We start from the raw sequence: 15,799 nt of genomic DNA on the forward strand, positions 1-15,799 counted from the left end.
TATTTCGGAGAAGATGTGGAGCCTATGCTATGTCTTATGGAACTATTTGGATGTATCATTGATTTGTTCTTGTACCCGTTATGAAGTTCTTATTAGTAAAGCTTTGAATCATGTTTATGGGCCTGGACCATTTTTATTCCCAAAGGAGTCAGCATTTATGCATCCAACTGCTTCAGGCAGCGCAATATTAATATCTGCAATAGAATCATAGAATCATAGAGTTGGAAGAGACCACAAGGGCCATCGAGTCCAACCCCCTGCCAAGCAGGAAACACCATCAGAGCACTCCTGACATATGGTTGTCAAGCCTCTGCTTAAAGACCTCCAAAGAAGGAAACTCCACCACACTCCTTGGCAGAAAATTCCACTGTCGAACAGCTCTTACTGTCAGGAAGTTCTTCCTAATGTTTAGGTGGAATCTTCTTTCTTGTAGTTTGGATCCATTGCTCCGTGTCCGCTTCTCTGGAGCAGCAGAAAACAACCTTTCTCCCTCCTCTATGTGACATCCTTTTATATATTCGAACATGGCTATCATATCACCCCTTAACCTCCTCTTCTCCAGGCTAAACATGCCCAGCTCCCTTAGCCGTTCCTCATAAGGCATCGTTTCCAGGCCTTTGACCATTTTGGTTGCCCTCCTCTGGACACGTTCCAGTTTGTCAGTGTCCTTCTTGAACTGTGGTGCCCAGAACTGGACACAGTACTCCAGGTGAGGTCTGACCAGAGCAGAATACAGTGGCACTATTACTTCCCTTGATCTAGATGCTATACTCCTATTGATGCAGCCCAGAATTGCATTGGCTTTTTTAGCTGCCGCGTCACACACCTAATCACACCCTACAAGAGAGTTTTAAGAGGTTTCCTTGTTAAAGGACCTATGGAAACCACATAACTAGCATTAGGGACATGTGGCTTAAAACACATTTTCTCAATACTTATCAGAGCTGGTTTGTGGGGAAATGCATCAGAATGCAGTATTTCAGAAGAAATGATAGGATAGATGTGGATTATGGCAAATGTTGGAGATGTAGTGCTTCCCATACAAATGGTGGGAGCTCAGTAGATGCAAAAGTAAATGGGAGTGTGTACACAGCTCAGTTAACAAAGAAAGAACCCAGAGGCAATGGCATGAGAACAGAGCCAGAATTAGACAAATCCAGCAATTAGTAAGAAACTGTAATACAAATGGAAAAGGAGGACAACCTGAAACATGACCAAAGGCTCCGAATGCAATCAATTCTCATTGACTTTTGGAGGGAACAGAACAGCTAGATAGGAAAGCTGGGAATTGGAAGAAAGCTGACTTTGTTTTCGTTGTGAGAGATTTCAGGCAAGTCAGTCTCAATAGCTTTCATGAGCTGCTTTCTGTTTAGACTAATCTTTAACAAGGCACTAACTTTCAGGCAAACAACAAGAACCACCACCTCAGAAGGGGGCCACGAATCAGAGAGAGATCTCAATATGAAGGCTGGGCCAGAGCAGCTCCCTCTAGTATTTTCAGCGGCATATGAACAAAACAAAACTAAAACCGATACAGACTGTCAGGGAACTGCCATCAGCGCCGGAGGGAGAGAGCAAAAGCCAGAGGGATTCCAGAGAGCGTCCAGGGATCGGGAGAAGCAGCCCATCTTCTGGGGAAGAGAATCAGCGTAGCACCAGTGGAGAAGGGGGGCAGATGGGGGAAGCGGCGAGGCGGTCTCATGACTCCTTGCCTGGGACCAGCGGGGAGAGTAGGGGTCCTCCATTGCCCACGCCCTCCTTGCGCAGAAGGCTTTCGCGCAGAAAGAGTAGGAGGAGACGAGGCGTCAAAGAGCTTCTTTGCTGGAAGTTTAAGAAACGCCCACTGACAGATTCTGCCAGCGATTGAGTCAGCCATGGGTGAGTGGCTGTCCGGACAGAAAAGGTTCACTTTGGCAACCCACCCAGGTGTTTGCACCCAACCGGGGAGATAGACACCTGCTTACGCACGAGCAACCCCTAGAACCATTACACAGACATATTCTGATTTATAGAAAGGAGATTTAAATAGAACAACAGAAATAATAAGGTACAACAAGCAAGCAGGAAACTGCCACCTGGACTGTCCAATTAAAGCTTCTGGAGGGCAAAGGAAAGCAAGAAGAAAAATAGGTTTTACATTCTTGTTAAATTAACCAAACCCTATGGGATTATTATTATTATTACTGCAGTGCCTGGCCTTAGAATTATCATGAGTGCCTGCTCACTGCCTCATTTGGGCAGGCAGTTTAAGATCCTTCTGGGCTGTCATTCTGAAAAGGGAGGCATCTATGAAATAGCAGGGCTGCCGGGGTGATGCCAATTTGATTTCTAATCTCTAAGGCAGTATGGAAATGTAGAGGGGGGGTGCCCCTGCTTCAAAAGTAGAGCTGATTAACTCTATTCCCCAGTACTTTTTATGTTTTCAAGCATAAGGTCCCCCCCAACCTAAAAATAATAATAATCCAATTTTAAGTGAGCTGGGGGGAAAGAAAGAAATGGCGAGTCCTCCCCTCCTCAAATGCAGGCAATTTCTGCATTAAAAATGTTTCATGTATCAGGAAGTCCAGTCTACTTCATGCTTGCTGGTTTTCTAAGGAGCTGAACATGCTATGTGCATGAGTAGGCAGCTGAGTCGTATCTGCAGGGAGGCAACGGAGCATGTTTCTGATGCGCTGTCCACCAGAGCTCTAGGCCTTTCTCAGACTTCGGTCTTCTTCTTCATCTCCATGCGGTAAATAAGCTGATAGCCATCATCCCAAGCATAGATCTGCCTCTCTTTGGGGTTATACTTCATGCTGGAGTGAGAGCCGTATCGCTTGGGGAAGTAGACTAGGGGAGCATCTTCATTTGCCATTGAGCCACTGACATCAAAGACACACTGGATACGAGATCGGCTGGGCAGTCGCGTGTTGTACACCACATAGAGTGCACCACAGATGACAAAAGCGCTCTCTGCATTCTCCCGGGGACATGGTGTGTCCCACATTTGCTCAATGTCCAGGGTGGCGGGGTCTAGCTTGGCCAATTCAATGTTTCTTTCATTCTCTTGTGTGGCATAAATAGCCCAGATCCCTTCCTCGTCGGCCACCAGATCAATGTAGTTATAGGATGAAAGACCAAAGACAGGGATCTGCTCCTCGGCAGGGAAAACTGAACTATCCACAATAGTCTTGTTGGCCAAGCTAAACTTGATGACCTGGAAAGTGCCGTGTCTTCGGATATAATAAAGATGGCCCCCGTATACCAAGTGTCCAGTGCCGACCCATGGATAGGGTAGCTTGATGCGTGCAGCCTTTCGTGTAGCAGAGAAGAGCGTGAACTCTCTCGTTCTGGGGAAGACATACACGGTGTCGTTGCTAGTGCCATCAAACACATAGATCTTCTCTGAATTCCCCACTGGGTCTTTGGTCCAGAGTCCAGCAGTGCTGCCAAACCGCTTTAGGATTTTCATGGCTTTCACCTGAGACACTGTGTCACTGCAATCTATAAAGAATAGTCATAGGATAGTTACAGTGTGCTTTGCTCTCATTCTCAAATCTATAGCACAAAACTGCAAAGGAATCGTTAAAAACAGTGTACAGACATCTGAGCAAATCACAAATTCCAGAATATCTGTCTTATTCAGAACCTGATGCCTTAATTCCTACTGTTCCCACCCCTTGCTAAATCTGAGACTCTTGGGACTGGTTTAAAATTGCATTTCCATTCATTCGGTTGTATTGTGAAGAAGGTTGGTGCCTGAAAAAGCAGTGCGTGCATAAAATACAAACATACACACATAAAATATATACCACCACCCATCCTCTTTGTGATCTTCCTGCAGACATCGGGTTGACAAATAGTACTAGATAAGACCAAAGACCTGTCTTCAAAGTGTCTCTTGCATTATGAAAATTGCAACTCCTGAAGTGGTAGAGACATTTGTATTCACATTATATTCACAGAAAGAATTAATCACACGTGGAAGATATTCTCCCAGTCCTGCTAATTCTGCACTTTTCTCTGCATCGTCCTCCCTCATGAAAGGGAACTCAATAGATCTTGCCTCCTATTCCTCCCCCCTCAAAAAGCATGCACCCTTTGGCGGACCAAGGGAACTGCCCTCAAAGTCTCAAATCACTGTTGAACTGAGGCTAGACTTGCTTGCTTAAAAAGCAGCCTAAACAAGACTTGGCCTTTTAGTACTAATATAGCAAGCTGTTCCTGATTTATTTCTGGCAAACTGAATTGATTCTCTCCTGGCTTTGGCTTCTCTACTACATTGTGCAGCTTAGCTCTAGCAGCAAAGCTTTCATTACTATCTGTCTTGCAAGTCACTTATTTCAATAGCCGATTCTGCAGCAGAGCATACAGTTTCCATTGGCCGTCACTTAAAACACTGAAGGTTGGGACTGAGTAGCCTGCTTGACCAGTTCTCCTCAAGGGCTAAACTGCAGGGAGAAGGTGCTTGGAAGTTGGGAGTATATTACATAGCTGTGCAGAGTTTCACAGCTGCTCCTTTCCTGATAAGGGATCATCACTGCATGGATGAATTATAGGTCTATCAATGGCAATCTTCTATGGCAGCAGCATCCATATTCAGAGGTTGCATACTGCTCATTGCCAGATGTTGAAGGAACAAGGATGGCTCACTCTATCTTGCTCTGTTTGCTTGCTTTGCAGATGCAGATAAATACTGCTAGCAATATGCATAATTGAACCAAGAACATTTGTTTAGAAATTTATATTTTGTGAGAATTATGACCCCAGAAATGAGAATTATGACCCTAGTGTTTTCATGCAGATGATGTGAGGAATCATAGATTAATGCAGAAAGGGGATAGAACAGATATGCAACTGACATGGATGAGAAACTTACAATTAATTCATGTCAAATTTATCTGTACAGTGGTGAGTGCATCTTAGCAGACTTTAATGGAACAAAAGGACCAAAAACAACAAAGCACTGCAGCATGAAAACAGTCAGATGTGAGGAGACACATGAAGAGCTAGCAATGTGGCAAACTGACTTTCTGGAATATGGTGTGATTTGTCTCAAGGGCACACAACAATGGAGTCTGTTCCAGCAGCGGAAGAAATATACTCTCCCAGCTTTCCCGATCACTAGCCCAAATGGAAAAGCCTTTCACGGGGAATTCAGATTTGTGAGAAGCATTGGAGGAATCACATGACTCACAAAACATTATGCCTGGGAGAATTGCTCACTTGCAATGGCTAGGATGTGTTTTAGATACCACAGCTGCAATCTTGCTCACAGTCTGCTTAAATCTGATTGAAGCCAATGGGACTTCAGTAGCCTAACTGGGTGCAGGATTCTAACCTGCTATGTCACAACCTTACTTGTTAAAGTAAGCTAGTCCCTTATTTTATGGGAAGTAGCTGCTGCACATATATTGCAAAAGATCTTCCTTTCTATGTCAGGGATAACACATTGTCCCAACATTCAATCTATAATATTTTCCATCCAACCAACCCAACTGCTCAGCCATTGCTATTGATATTCCTGGACAGTGCTTGTGACACTGTTTAATAATGAATTACCGTGCTCTAGCCTACTCCCTACATCATTTGGCGAGCATTAAATGTTCATTTGTTGTTGTTTTTTTAAAAAAATATTTAAAGGCTTTGCAGTTCCTCACAATGCATATCCACTTCTCTCCCTCCCTCCTGCTGCAGCAATGCCTCCCCATTTTGCTGCCCTCGGGACTCCTTTGCCCAAAAAAGGGAAGGAAAGAAATGCAATAAATAAAGGTTTGCTAAACAGAAGAGTCATTTTGCGAACCGAGAGACCCCTTCTTCCTTCTCACAGAACTGTGAACAGCCTTCGCAAATTTCATGCTGCCATTTTTAATAAGCTACTATCCAGAGGGCGGAGGATGTGTGTGTGTTGAAATAGGTGTCCAGCTCTAGACTGCATGTGATCTAGTCCCTTTTTAAAAGTCACATAGCAATATTGCCTGTATTCCTCTCCCCAAAACACAGCTCTCTCCTCTGCAACTAATCACGGATGTTTGTGCCATGGGGACAAAATATAGCACTGATGGTCAATGCTGTGGGACTTATAGAAGAATCACGCAAAACAAACAACAGCAGCAACAACAACAACCATTGAAGCCTGCCTTGCAGGATCATCTGGCACGGCCATTAGTATGAGTGCATGCTGTGAGGTTGTCCACTCACCTGTCATTTTGTCATACTTCTCATTCTTGCGCTTCTTGGCATTGGCAACTTGATTCTCCATTAGTTTGTCATCCACCTCCACACAGGGTGGGGCAGGATTTTGAGTTTCAAGGTAGTCCACCTCTCGCTCCAGCCGGTCCACTCGCACTGCAGTGTTTTCCACCTCTGAGCGAAGTGTCTCCCGGTCTTTCTCCACTGACTCCAGCATGGACAAAACCTTGTTCTTGAAATCCCTCAGCTCAGTGGAGTAACGGCTGCTCTGATCATGCCACTGCGTGATCCGCTCCTAAAAGAAGGAGGAAAGAAGATAAGGCACCTGAGGAAGGCCCCCTTGACATGCTAAACTATTATTATTATTATTATTATTATTATTATTATTATTATTATATTTTATATCCTGTCCTTCATTCGAGGATCACAGGGTGGTTGACAGTATTAAAAAACACAAAATTAACCTACCCAACCTGGGACCCTGGTTGCCATGTAGAGTCCAGGTTACATTTGTCTTGACAGATTGCATGAACATCTAAAATCAAGAATCAGGCTCTCAAATTTGTAAGCTTGGCTTTAAAGTCCTGGCGTGCTAAAATGCCTGTTCGTTTTGAGATGTTCTCATCTGCCTTTTGGATTCTTAGCCATCCCTATGCACTCTGCAGTTACACTATCAAGACTTTCTGCAAACACATGCTTGTTCCTAGCGATAAGAAAACGCCATGCCTTTATTTTAGATTTAAAAAGCCTTTGTCTTGACACTTTTATTACCGTATCATCCCAGTCAGTGAGCACTCTGCATCCAGCTACCGATGCTCTGGATAGCTGCTGCAGGATTATCAGATGAAGTTAGCTGATAAGCATACAGAGTGCTGTAGAACCACTGAGTTTTGAAACAAACGATCCAATTATGTTCTAAGGAGCTGCGACATTATGGAATGAGGAGCAAGGCTTTAAAGGCTGGCAAAACATTTTCAGAATGTCTTGCATTTCCACACAGGGCAGCCCAAGAGTTCCAGATCTACTACGCCAGACTCTCAAAGATCAGACCACCTGCACCTACAGGCAATAACCTTCCTTAATGGTCAACACATAACGGACAACAGACCGTTATAGTTCCTCAATAATAATAATTTTCAAACCTCTGCAGCTCTAAAGGAGCCTCCCTGCCCCTGCCCCAAGTTAGGTGATTGCTGTTCTTCTGTCAAAGTTAGATATTCAAGTGACTGCAGAGCCAGCACCCTTAAATCCAATCTGGAACACACTGCCCTGTGCGCACACCAGGCCCAGAGGAGGAAACCATTCTGCTCCCATGCTCTCACCTCTAAGACAGCGAGCCTCCTCTCCATGTACTCCATTAACTGATGTTGTTGCCCATCAACAGCATTGGTCACGATAACCAGCAGAAGCAAGGCATGTTGGGGAGCCATGGTTGCAGTACCTGGTGTCCTGCGCTTTGCCCGCAGTCTGTGCACTGCAGTCGAGCTCACACCATTGGAATGTTTTGACAGTTTCTCCGTAAAAAATGGGGGAGGGAGCACAGCCTCATTTGCTGCACTTTATTAAAACCAGATGGCCAGTTCTGGAGGAGAGAGGCCGCTCTATCCCATGAAGAGAACAGCTGTGAGACTTAACTCTTTCACTGCCAGAATCATTCAAGCACCAAGGATGTGTGGCTGAGCAATGCCTCAATTGTGGCAATTCCACTGCCTTCCATTTCAGAAGGCTTTTCCTTGACCATTGTTTGATCATTCTTGGTACCCTTTTTTAAATGTTTCTTAATCTGCTGCTATATCGGCTTCTTGCTTTGGTTTCTTTTCTTACTTTATTATTATATTTTTAACTTGCAATATTAGCCAACTTGAATTATTCCTTTTTCTGAACCAGAAAAGGTGTGTGTGTGTGTGTGCAAGAACTCTCCATAAGTCTGGGTCTAGAAGATGGTAGGGAACCTCTGGTGCTCCAGAGATTGCTGGACAAGAACTCCCATCATCACTGGCCACATGGGCTGGTGCTGTTCGTGTCCAGCAACAGGCTTAACCTGACCCTTAAAAACAGACCCTGTTTCCCTTTATTTGAATTCCCCAAATTCCTGCTTTTATTTGTTTCACTTACGTTTATTGGTTTTACATTGTGTTTTTTTAAAAATTATATTTAATATATATTGTGCACTGCTCAAAGATTTACAAACGATTAATCAGTTTATCCATGCTTTTGATTGAACAAACAAACATCCGGAAGGCTGTAGGTTCCCACTCTTCATTCAGAACCTGCAATGCTATTAGCAATGAGATATAGACTAAACTCTTTCCTAGTATAATTGATTTATTTTTCAGCCATAACAACCCCCTAAACAAATTTCAGCTGTGATTCCTTTATTCTTATTTGACTTGTTTATGTAAAAACAGCATTTCAGGATGGTCGAGTCCCTTCTTCCACAACAATCGCAAATACGCTGTAGGTGTGAAGGTGCAGAGATTTCTCACATCCACTGGCCATGCTCCAAACAACATGCCACAGCTGAACCTCAACAGAAAATACAACTTGTAGCCACATGGGCTCTGCATATGCAGTCCAGAAATCTCAGCCACAGGACTATCCACCAGGCCAGTTGGTGGTGGTGGTGGGTGGATGTTTAATACTACAATCTCTCAATATAAAATACAATAATTATGTTCTAGTTGACATAATTCCAGGATTAAAACTGCTGAGTCAAGGAAAACTGATCTTGAAGTTCCTTCCCCACCCACCTCCCTTGCTCATGGGGTTATCTGAGTGCCATTGATAGAAATGTCCATCATATAAGCCAATCCATGTACTGAAGCAGAGAGAAAGGAGTGCCAAATGAATCCCAAAGAAAGAATTAAATTCAATCTTCTAGGAAGCATCTAGCAGCTATTGCTTGTGTGCTAACGTCAAAGCCCTAGTTCTGTATACTTACTTTGACATCAACCAGCCATCTCCTCTGTCCCTTCCATTCCCCTGATCTCATTCCATTTCTTGTTGTGAAAATCACATACTGAAAGAAGCAAGAGCGGAACACAGAAGTCTCTCCAAAAATTTGATGCTGCAGCCAAAGCAATGACTAGAAAACCACAGGGATGCTGATTTCTGGAACTAGAGTGAGATGCTATACATGGGGCAAGCTCAAATCTCTCTCTCTTACTTAAACACATTGCTAGAGATGGAAAAATCACCCAATTTTTGTTTCAGTGTCTCATTTCAGATACTGAATCTTCAGTTCTCCACATTTCTGCAGCAATTTGAGATTTTTTTATTATTAAAAAAATAATTAAATTTCATCAGCATTTCTGCTGATAAGCATATTTCTGCAAGCAATTTTCCCTGATATAATGTGTTTTTGTATATGTATTTGTGTGCACAAAGTCTGGGTCTGAGAACGGCATCACAAAAATGTCAAAGAATAGCTGTGTTTCAGTTTGCATATTGGCTTGAGAAATGTGAAACAAAATCAAATTTCACCGCTTTCCTAACCCTTCATTTTGCAGGATTTCACACAGTGGGCTGTTGTATGTCCCGTTCTTTGGAAAATGCGTTTTTCTCACAATCTCTCACCAAAGTCTGCCTTGGGAGCCTAATCCATCCTCCTGCCAGTCAATTTAATCCAGCCACCATGGCAGTATATGTCCTGGGGTAAAACCGTAAAAAAGCCTCAGTAACTTCAATTCAATCCTAAAAAAACCTCAACAACTTTGGTCATCCCTCATGCATGTTCACTACATCAGATCAGGCCCTCTTTGAATAAAGTTTGGGCACCTCTGTTCTAGAGGGTCTCATTTAACCTGTGTCCCAGGGAGCTTGCTTTGACATTTCATAGAAAAAATGCCCTTGTCTAGTTTCTGGTCCCCAACTGCTAGGGACATTTCTTGACTCTCTTTCTGCTAGTGTGGAGTAGATAGAGATGTCATAGGCTAGGGGTTCCTCAAATGAGGAACCAATCTGAGGGGTTTTCCATTGTTTTAAAAAAGTGCAGTTATATCACGAGATATTTCCAGTGAGGGGTGGCTAACAAGGAGTTCAAAAGAAATAAAGTTCTTATTGAGGGTCACAGTTATATGGGCAAGTCTTCAACCAGGTTCTGTGCCCTAAGAATGCCCCAAAACAAAAATATTTTGCAGTACTGGTGAGAAGTCATATTGGGCTTTATTTCTGTGCAGCCCTTTTGCTGCTTTCTTACCTTACCACGTCCCAGATTATCCTATTATTTTCCTTACATTTTGAACTAGCTTATCCAACATGGAATTTGATAGTAGATAATGAGATCTGAATTGAGTGGATACATTTTGTATTCAGAATCTGATTCCCAAATACAAAATAAATGCACACAGTGTCATTTATGAAGGGTGCCTAGGTACACAAATCTTGGCTTTCGCATGCTAACTAATCCTGAAAAAGTCACATATCGTTTGCAGGTGGCATCCACAATTTATACATATAGACACAGTTAATAAATGATGCCATTGCACATAAATTTTATATAGAGGAATCAGATCCCAAGTACATAGTGTATCAAGTGGCAAAACTCTTGAGTGCTCTGATTTGACATAAGCAGCAAATTCTAAACGTTGGCTCAAACAATATGACAGGACCCACACATTTATGATAGAACAAAGATCTTCTTGCTACTCATCCTTGGGAAGTCAATGCAGTGGTGATAACTCAACAGGACCATTTAGGCCATCAATGTGGTTCAAAGTCTTGAGTTCCAAGCAGGGTGCAAGTAGGACTATTGCATGCAAGTTTTATGGAGTAAAAGAAGTAATGGGGTACTGGTTGATGAAGTGATTATGGGAAAGACAGAAGGCTCATTCATTCATTCATTCATTGCAGATTTTAATACTACCTGGGCTACTTGAGAACCCTCAACAGGTGTCTGACAGATTCAGTTGCCTTACCTGCTTTCAGAACATGCCTCCACTTCATATGCAATGCCAGAAGTGCTGGTCTTTACCCACTCGGATGCTCTACAATGGTCAGAATATGTTTTCATAGGGAATGGACCTCTGTTCTCATTCAGACATGGAACACAAAGCAAGGCTTCCCATCTTGCTCTAAGGCTTATGGCCAAATTAGTTTATGGTCCCTGCCATGTTGCAACTCTAGAGTAGTTTTCAAACATAGGTTCCTAGAGTTTATCTATCATTTTTTCCAGAGAAACTCAGTAATAGCAAATAAACTTCCCTGGTGCCTGCCTGCAATATGTAGATGCAAGGAAATAATCTTGGTAGCTTTAATAGGATACCCTACTAGAATAGTACACCCTATTCATTCCCATGGTTGTCCAATAGACCCAGCACCAGGGATAGTGGTGTTCCCTAGAATATGGCCCAAAATTCTCTGTTAAATTGTTCCATAGAAGTCTGGTTAATATTGAGCATGTTATCTGAAGGTAGAAAATCTGAAAAACCCTCCTGCCCACCCTCCACCGCAAAATCCCTTTTGCTCAAAGAGCATCACTGAAAACCAGGTTTTTTCTTAATTAATTAATTAATTAAATGGTTTTTGAACCATTTTCTGGATTCCTTGGTCCTATTCTTTACTTTATTTCATTTATTCCTTGTTGCATTTATTGCAATTATATCCCACATTTTACTCCAAGGAGCTCAAGGTTCTTCCCACTTCTCATTTAATCCCCACAAACTGAAAAAAGGAAGATTTGAATCATTATAATTGAGATTAAGAGCATTAACATTAACTGACATTGAAACAGTAACCAAAGGAAAGAGGCCCGGAAACATTTGAGTTCAAATGCATTGCATTTGATTAAAGTGGGGTTTTTTTAATTAAAAAAAAAACAACCCTCACTGACAAAGACAGTTAGAAATGAGCCACTGCTTGCCTGTATTAGCAAAGCAATCAGGTCTACAGCAAATCTCGCAATAGATCAATATCTCTCTGACAGTCTAGTAGCGTTATTGTAGAATGCAAATAGTTTCTGATTAATTTCAGGAAAGAACAAGTTCCCTTTTTCTGGAGCTTCAAGGTCACATGCCCTGCCATTGGACAAGCTGGAATGGCTCGCAATGCTTGCCTGTAAGGAGCAACTAATTTGCCTGCCCAAGAGAGAAGTCAGGGCTCTACACCAAATCAGATCAGTGGCCCATCTAGCTGTGCATAGTCTGTCCTAACTGGCACCAGCTTCTGTCCTGCTTCCAGTTGTACCTGGAGATGCCAGGGATTGATCCTGGATCTTCTGCATCTGCTGAGCTACAACCCTCCCTGCGAGGAGAGAAATGAAATGGCAGGTTTGCTTATGTAGATAACTCTCCCCACACTATTACCCCCACCATCATCACAAGGGTAGCACTGCATTTGAGTTCCAAATGTACATCCTTGGTAGGGTAAAAAGAAGGGGAAAGAACAGTAGTATATCCAGTATTTCTTTCTAGGTTGTGCTACAAAATGTAACATGAATTGAGCTAGGGATTCCTTTGTTCCCCTGCCAGCAATACCAAACCACTGCTGCTCTTTTTGGCGTGCATTTATTTTGCCATGATGGGTCACTTGCCTTTAAAGCAGCGTTATTGGGCAGCCAATTTTGTGCACTTCAGCTGCTTTAGCATTCCAGCTTCCATTCTTCCCGCTGACTGGCTATGCAGAGTTGTTTTCCAACAGCTTCTGAAGGCCACCATGTTGGCTGCCCCAGTCTGCTGGGTAAACAAAGCAGCTCTACATTTTTCTACCTCTTTGGCTTTTGTGTAAGATAGCTTTTACTCAAAGGCTTTTGGTGCCACCTAGAGGCTGCACCAAAATCATTTCAATATTATGCCATCTAAATAAATGCAAACTTTAGCAGAGGCTCTGTAACTTGCTATAAGGACAAGATTACTTTTCATTAGATAGTCTTGCCTCTTTTCAAGCAGCTGAAAAGGCCCTTTATGTGTGGTATGTTTTTTTCTTTTCTAAATGTACTGAATAAGGTGGTCACTTCCTTATCTCGACAACAGAGGAAATGCATCACCAAAAATGACAAAAAATGAAATGAAATGTTCATATGCTAATTGATATATAAAGATGCAAATTTAGAAATGAGTAGAATCAATTTTGGGTTTTTATCTTGCAATTTTATGCTGCGAACTTCCCTGAGATGTACGAATATAGAGTGGTATGCAAATTTAATAAATAAATTTTTTTTAAAAAAATTGAAATACATCTCACATCATAGTGGAATGACCATAACCAGATGGCCTGCAATGCCTGCTCATTCTGCTGCCAGGTGTTTTTATTTAGTCCTGTCTGACTCTTCGTGACCCCATAGACCAGAGCATGCCAGGCACACCTGTCTTCCACTGCCTCCTGCAGTTTGGTCAAACTCATATTCGTAGCTTCGAGAACACTGTCCAACCATCTAGTCCTTTGTCATCCCCTCCTCCTTGTGCCCTCAGTCTTTCGCTGCCCAGGTACTAACTGCTAAAAGCAACTTCTAGGCCCCTGCTCTTCCTTGTATGGTCCTTTATCTTCAAACCAAATTCAATTCAGATCATCTTTCAAACAGGTGTTTGCAGGGGATGCCCTCGAATACAGAACAGTCTTATGTAAAGTAGGCCAGCCTAGCACTAAAGCAGTGCTGGTTAGGCTTATGACAGGTAGATATAATTAAGCAAGGCTTAATTTGAGCCAGGGCTCCAGACTCCAACTTTCAGTGTTAGGGCACTTGCATGCATCTGCCGGAAAAGGCACCCCCTGCAAACACATTTCCTTACACTGCTGCGACTGCTCTCCACAGACTGAATATAGAAGCACATGAGATAATACACTAGAAACTGTTCCATTAGCTGAGACCTTAATGAGGAACATAGCATTCTTCCAGCTAGGTTAACGCGTCCCGGGTAACATGGTTTACCTATCTTCATCATTTTTCTCAAGATCTCATATGCACTGAACACCACAGTCTGTTTCAAGAACTGGTGCAACATTGTGAAATTTGGAGCTCCATTACACAAGCTTTTGGAGGTGTCCCCCCCCCCCCCGAGTACAAATAGCCTAACAGGAAATTATAGTACTTATGAGAATGAGCAGAGGGGCAGGGTTGACCAGACATTGTGGTTTCCAGATCTGATCCCCATTTCCTTTCATTATATTTATATTATATTCCTTTCAAGGATAAAGAATTAGAGCAGGTGGGACCAAAGCTGTACCCTCCAAATGCTGATGGACTACAGTTCCCATAATCCCTGACCACTAACCTTGGTGGCTGATAGGTGTTGGAAGTTCAGCAACGTTCAGAGGGCACCACACTGGCTACTTCTAGAGCAGAGGAATGGCCAGATTTGGGAAGGGAGGCAGGGGCGCTTGTGCAAGTAATTACTTCTAATGTAAACATCTGTTCATACACCTCCGTAAAGAACAGCGCACATTCACAAGAACACAAACACACAAATGGTAATTTCCAGATTATTCAGTATAATGCTCAGAAAAGCTAGGGTTGCCATACATCCGGAATTTCCCAGGCATAGCCAGTATTCAGCCCTCTTTAACAGCATGCGGGCGGAAATTGCTGAAATGTCCAGGAAAATCCGGACTTATGGCAGCCCATGTTGGAAGTGTAGATTTTGGCGAATTCTGTTAAAAGTAGCTGAAAAACTCTTTTTCAAAGAGATTTTGCAAAAAAAAAAAAAAAAGAAAGAAAGAAAAGCTCAACAACTTTGGCCCGAAACATCTCAACAAGGTTTCATAGTCCTGATATTTATAGCAAAGTACCCCAAACTTCGCCAACCCAAATAAGCAAACAACAAGGACTTTTAAGTATTTGCTGTTTTCACAACTTTGGTGTTTGAACTACCAACTCTCAGCCTAGCCTACCTTTCAGGGCTGTTGTGAAGATAAAAGGGGAAAGGGGATAGGGAATAATGGATGGAATCCCATGTCACAGTGTGACAAATACCCCACCTGCACAAATATTTCAGCTTGCCAGACACAATGATCCCCATTTCTCTCTGCCCCCAAACCAAACTGCTTCTGCAGTTATAAGGTATTTTATTGTTTTTGCCAATCCATTTTGCATGCATATTTTTGTATTGTTGTGTTTAATGATTACCCGCTCCTCACTTGCAGGTGCCTGGGCATGTTACCAACATTGTCAATGTTAAAAACAGTGGTCAATGTTAAAAACAGTGAAAACAGTCACAGGAATAAATTGGGTCCTGAAAACTCCACCTCTCAGGTGTTGAAGGCCAGATTAAAGATGTTTACTGTATATTAATAAATAACAGCTCATTAACGACAAGCAGACCAGTAGTGATGCGGGGGTGGGAAGGGAACATAGAAAATCAAAGGAGAGGGCCTGCAATAGCACAATTTTCTTTTCTCTGTAGGAAGGAAACCTCCTTTCAAGGGAGTTGCTTCTCCATAAAACATACCGAAACCAGACATTTCTCTTGTGTTCTGTAAAGCGCAGCACACTGGTGAATGAATTAAATAACATGGACATGAAGAAAGTGCTTCAAAAAACCTACCCCAGTATCCTCCCCCATCCAGCTTCCCCTGCTGCTCTGGGAGGTACATGTGTGGGTCTATGTATTCCATCCTTCCTTCAATTCCTTAGCAACAATGATTAAATGTCCTTAGCAATGGTGTTGCCTGCCAAGTGCTCAAACATTAGAGCTGC

The 15,799-nt window shown here is 42.7% G+C and overlaps 1 protein-coding gene across 1 annotated transcript; it reads right to left on the reverse strand.

Moving 5' to 3' along the window:
* Window positions 1-1,990: 1,990 nt before the first annotated feature.
* Window positions 1,991-7,688, reverse strand: OLFML3 (olfactomedin like 3). Its single transcript, XM_081010630.1, has 3 exons — window positions 7,494-7,688; window positions 6,181-6,466; window positions 1,991-3,483 (listed from the first exon to the last, which is right to left on the reverse strand). The coding sequence occupies exons 1-3, from the start codon at window positions 7,599-7,601 to the stop codon at window positions 2,699-2,701; spliced, it is 1,179 nt and encodes a 392-aa protein (XP_080866756.1). The 5' UTR covers window positions 7,602-7,688; the 3' UTR covers window positions 1,991-2,698.
* Window positions 7,689-15,799: the final 8,111 nt, after the last annotated feature.

This window comes from Podarcis pityusensis (assembly GCF_964106645.2).
Source record: "Podarcis pityusensis genome assembly, chromosome: 6".
NCBI classification, from domain to species: Eukaryota; Metazoa; Chordata; class Lepidosauria; order Squamata; family Lacertidae; genus Podarcis; species Podarcis pityusensis.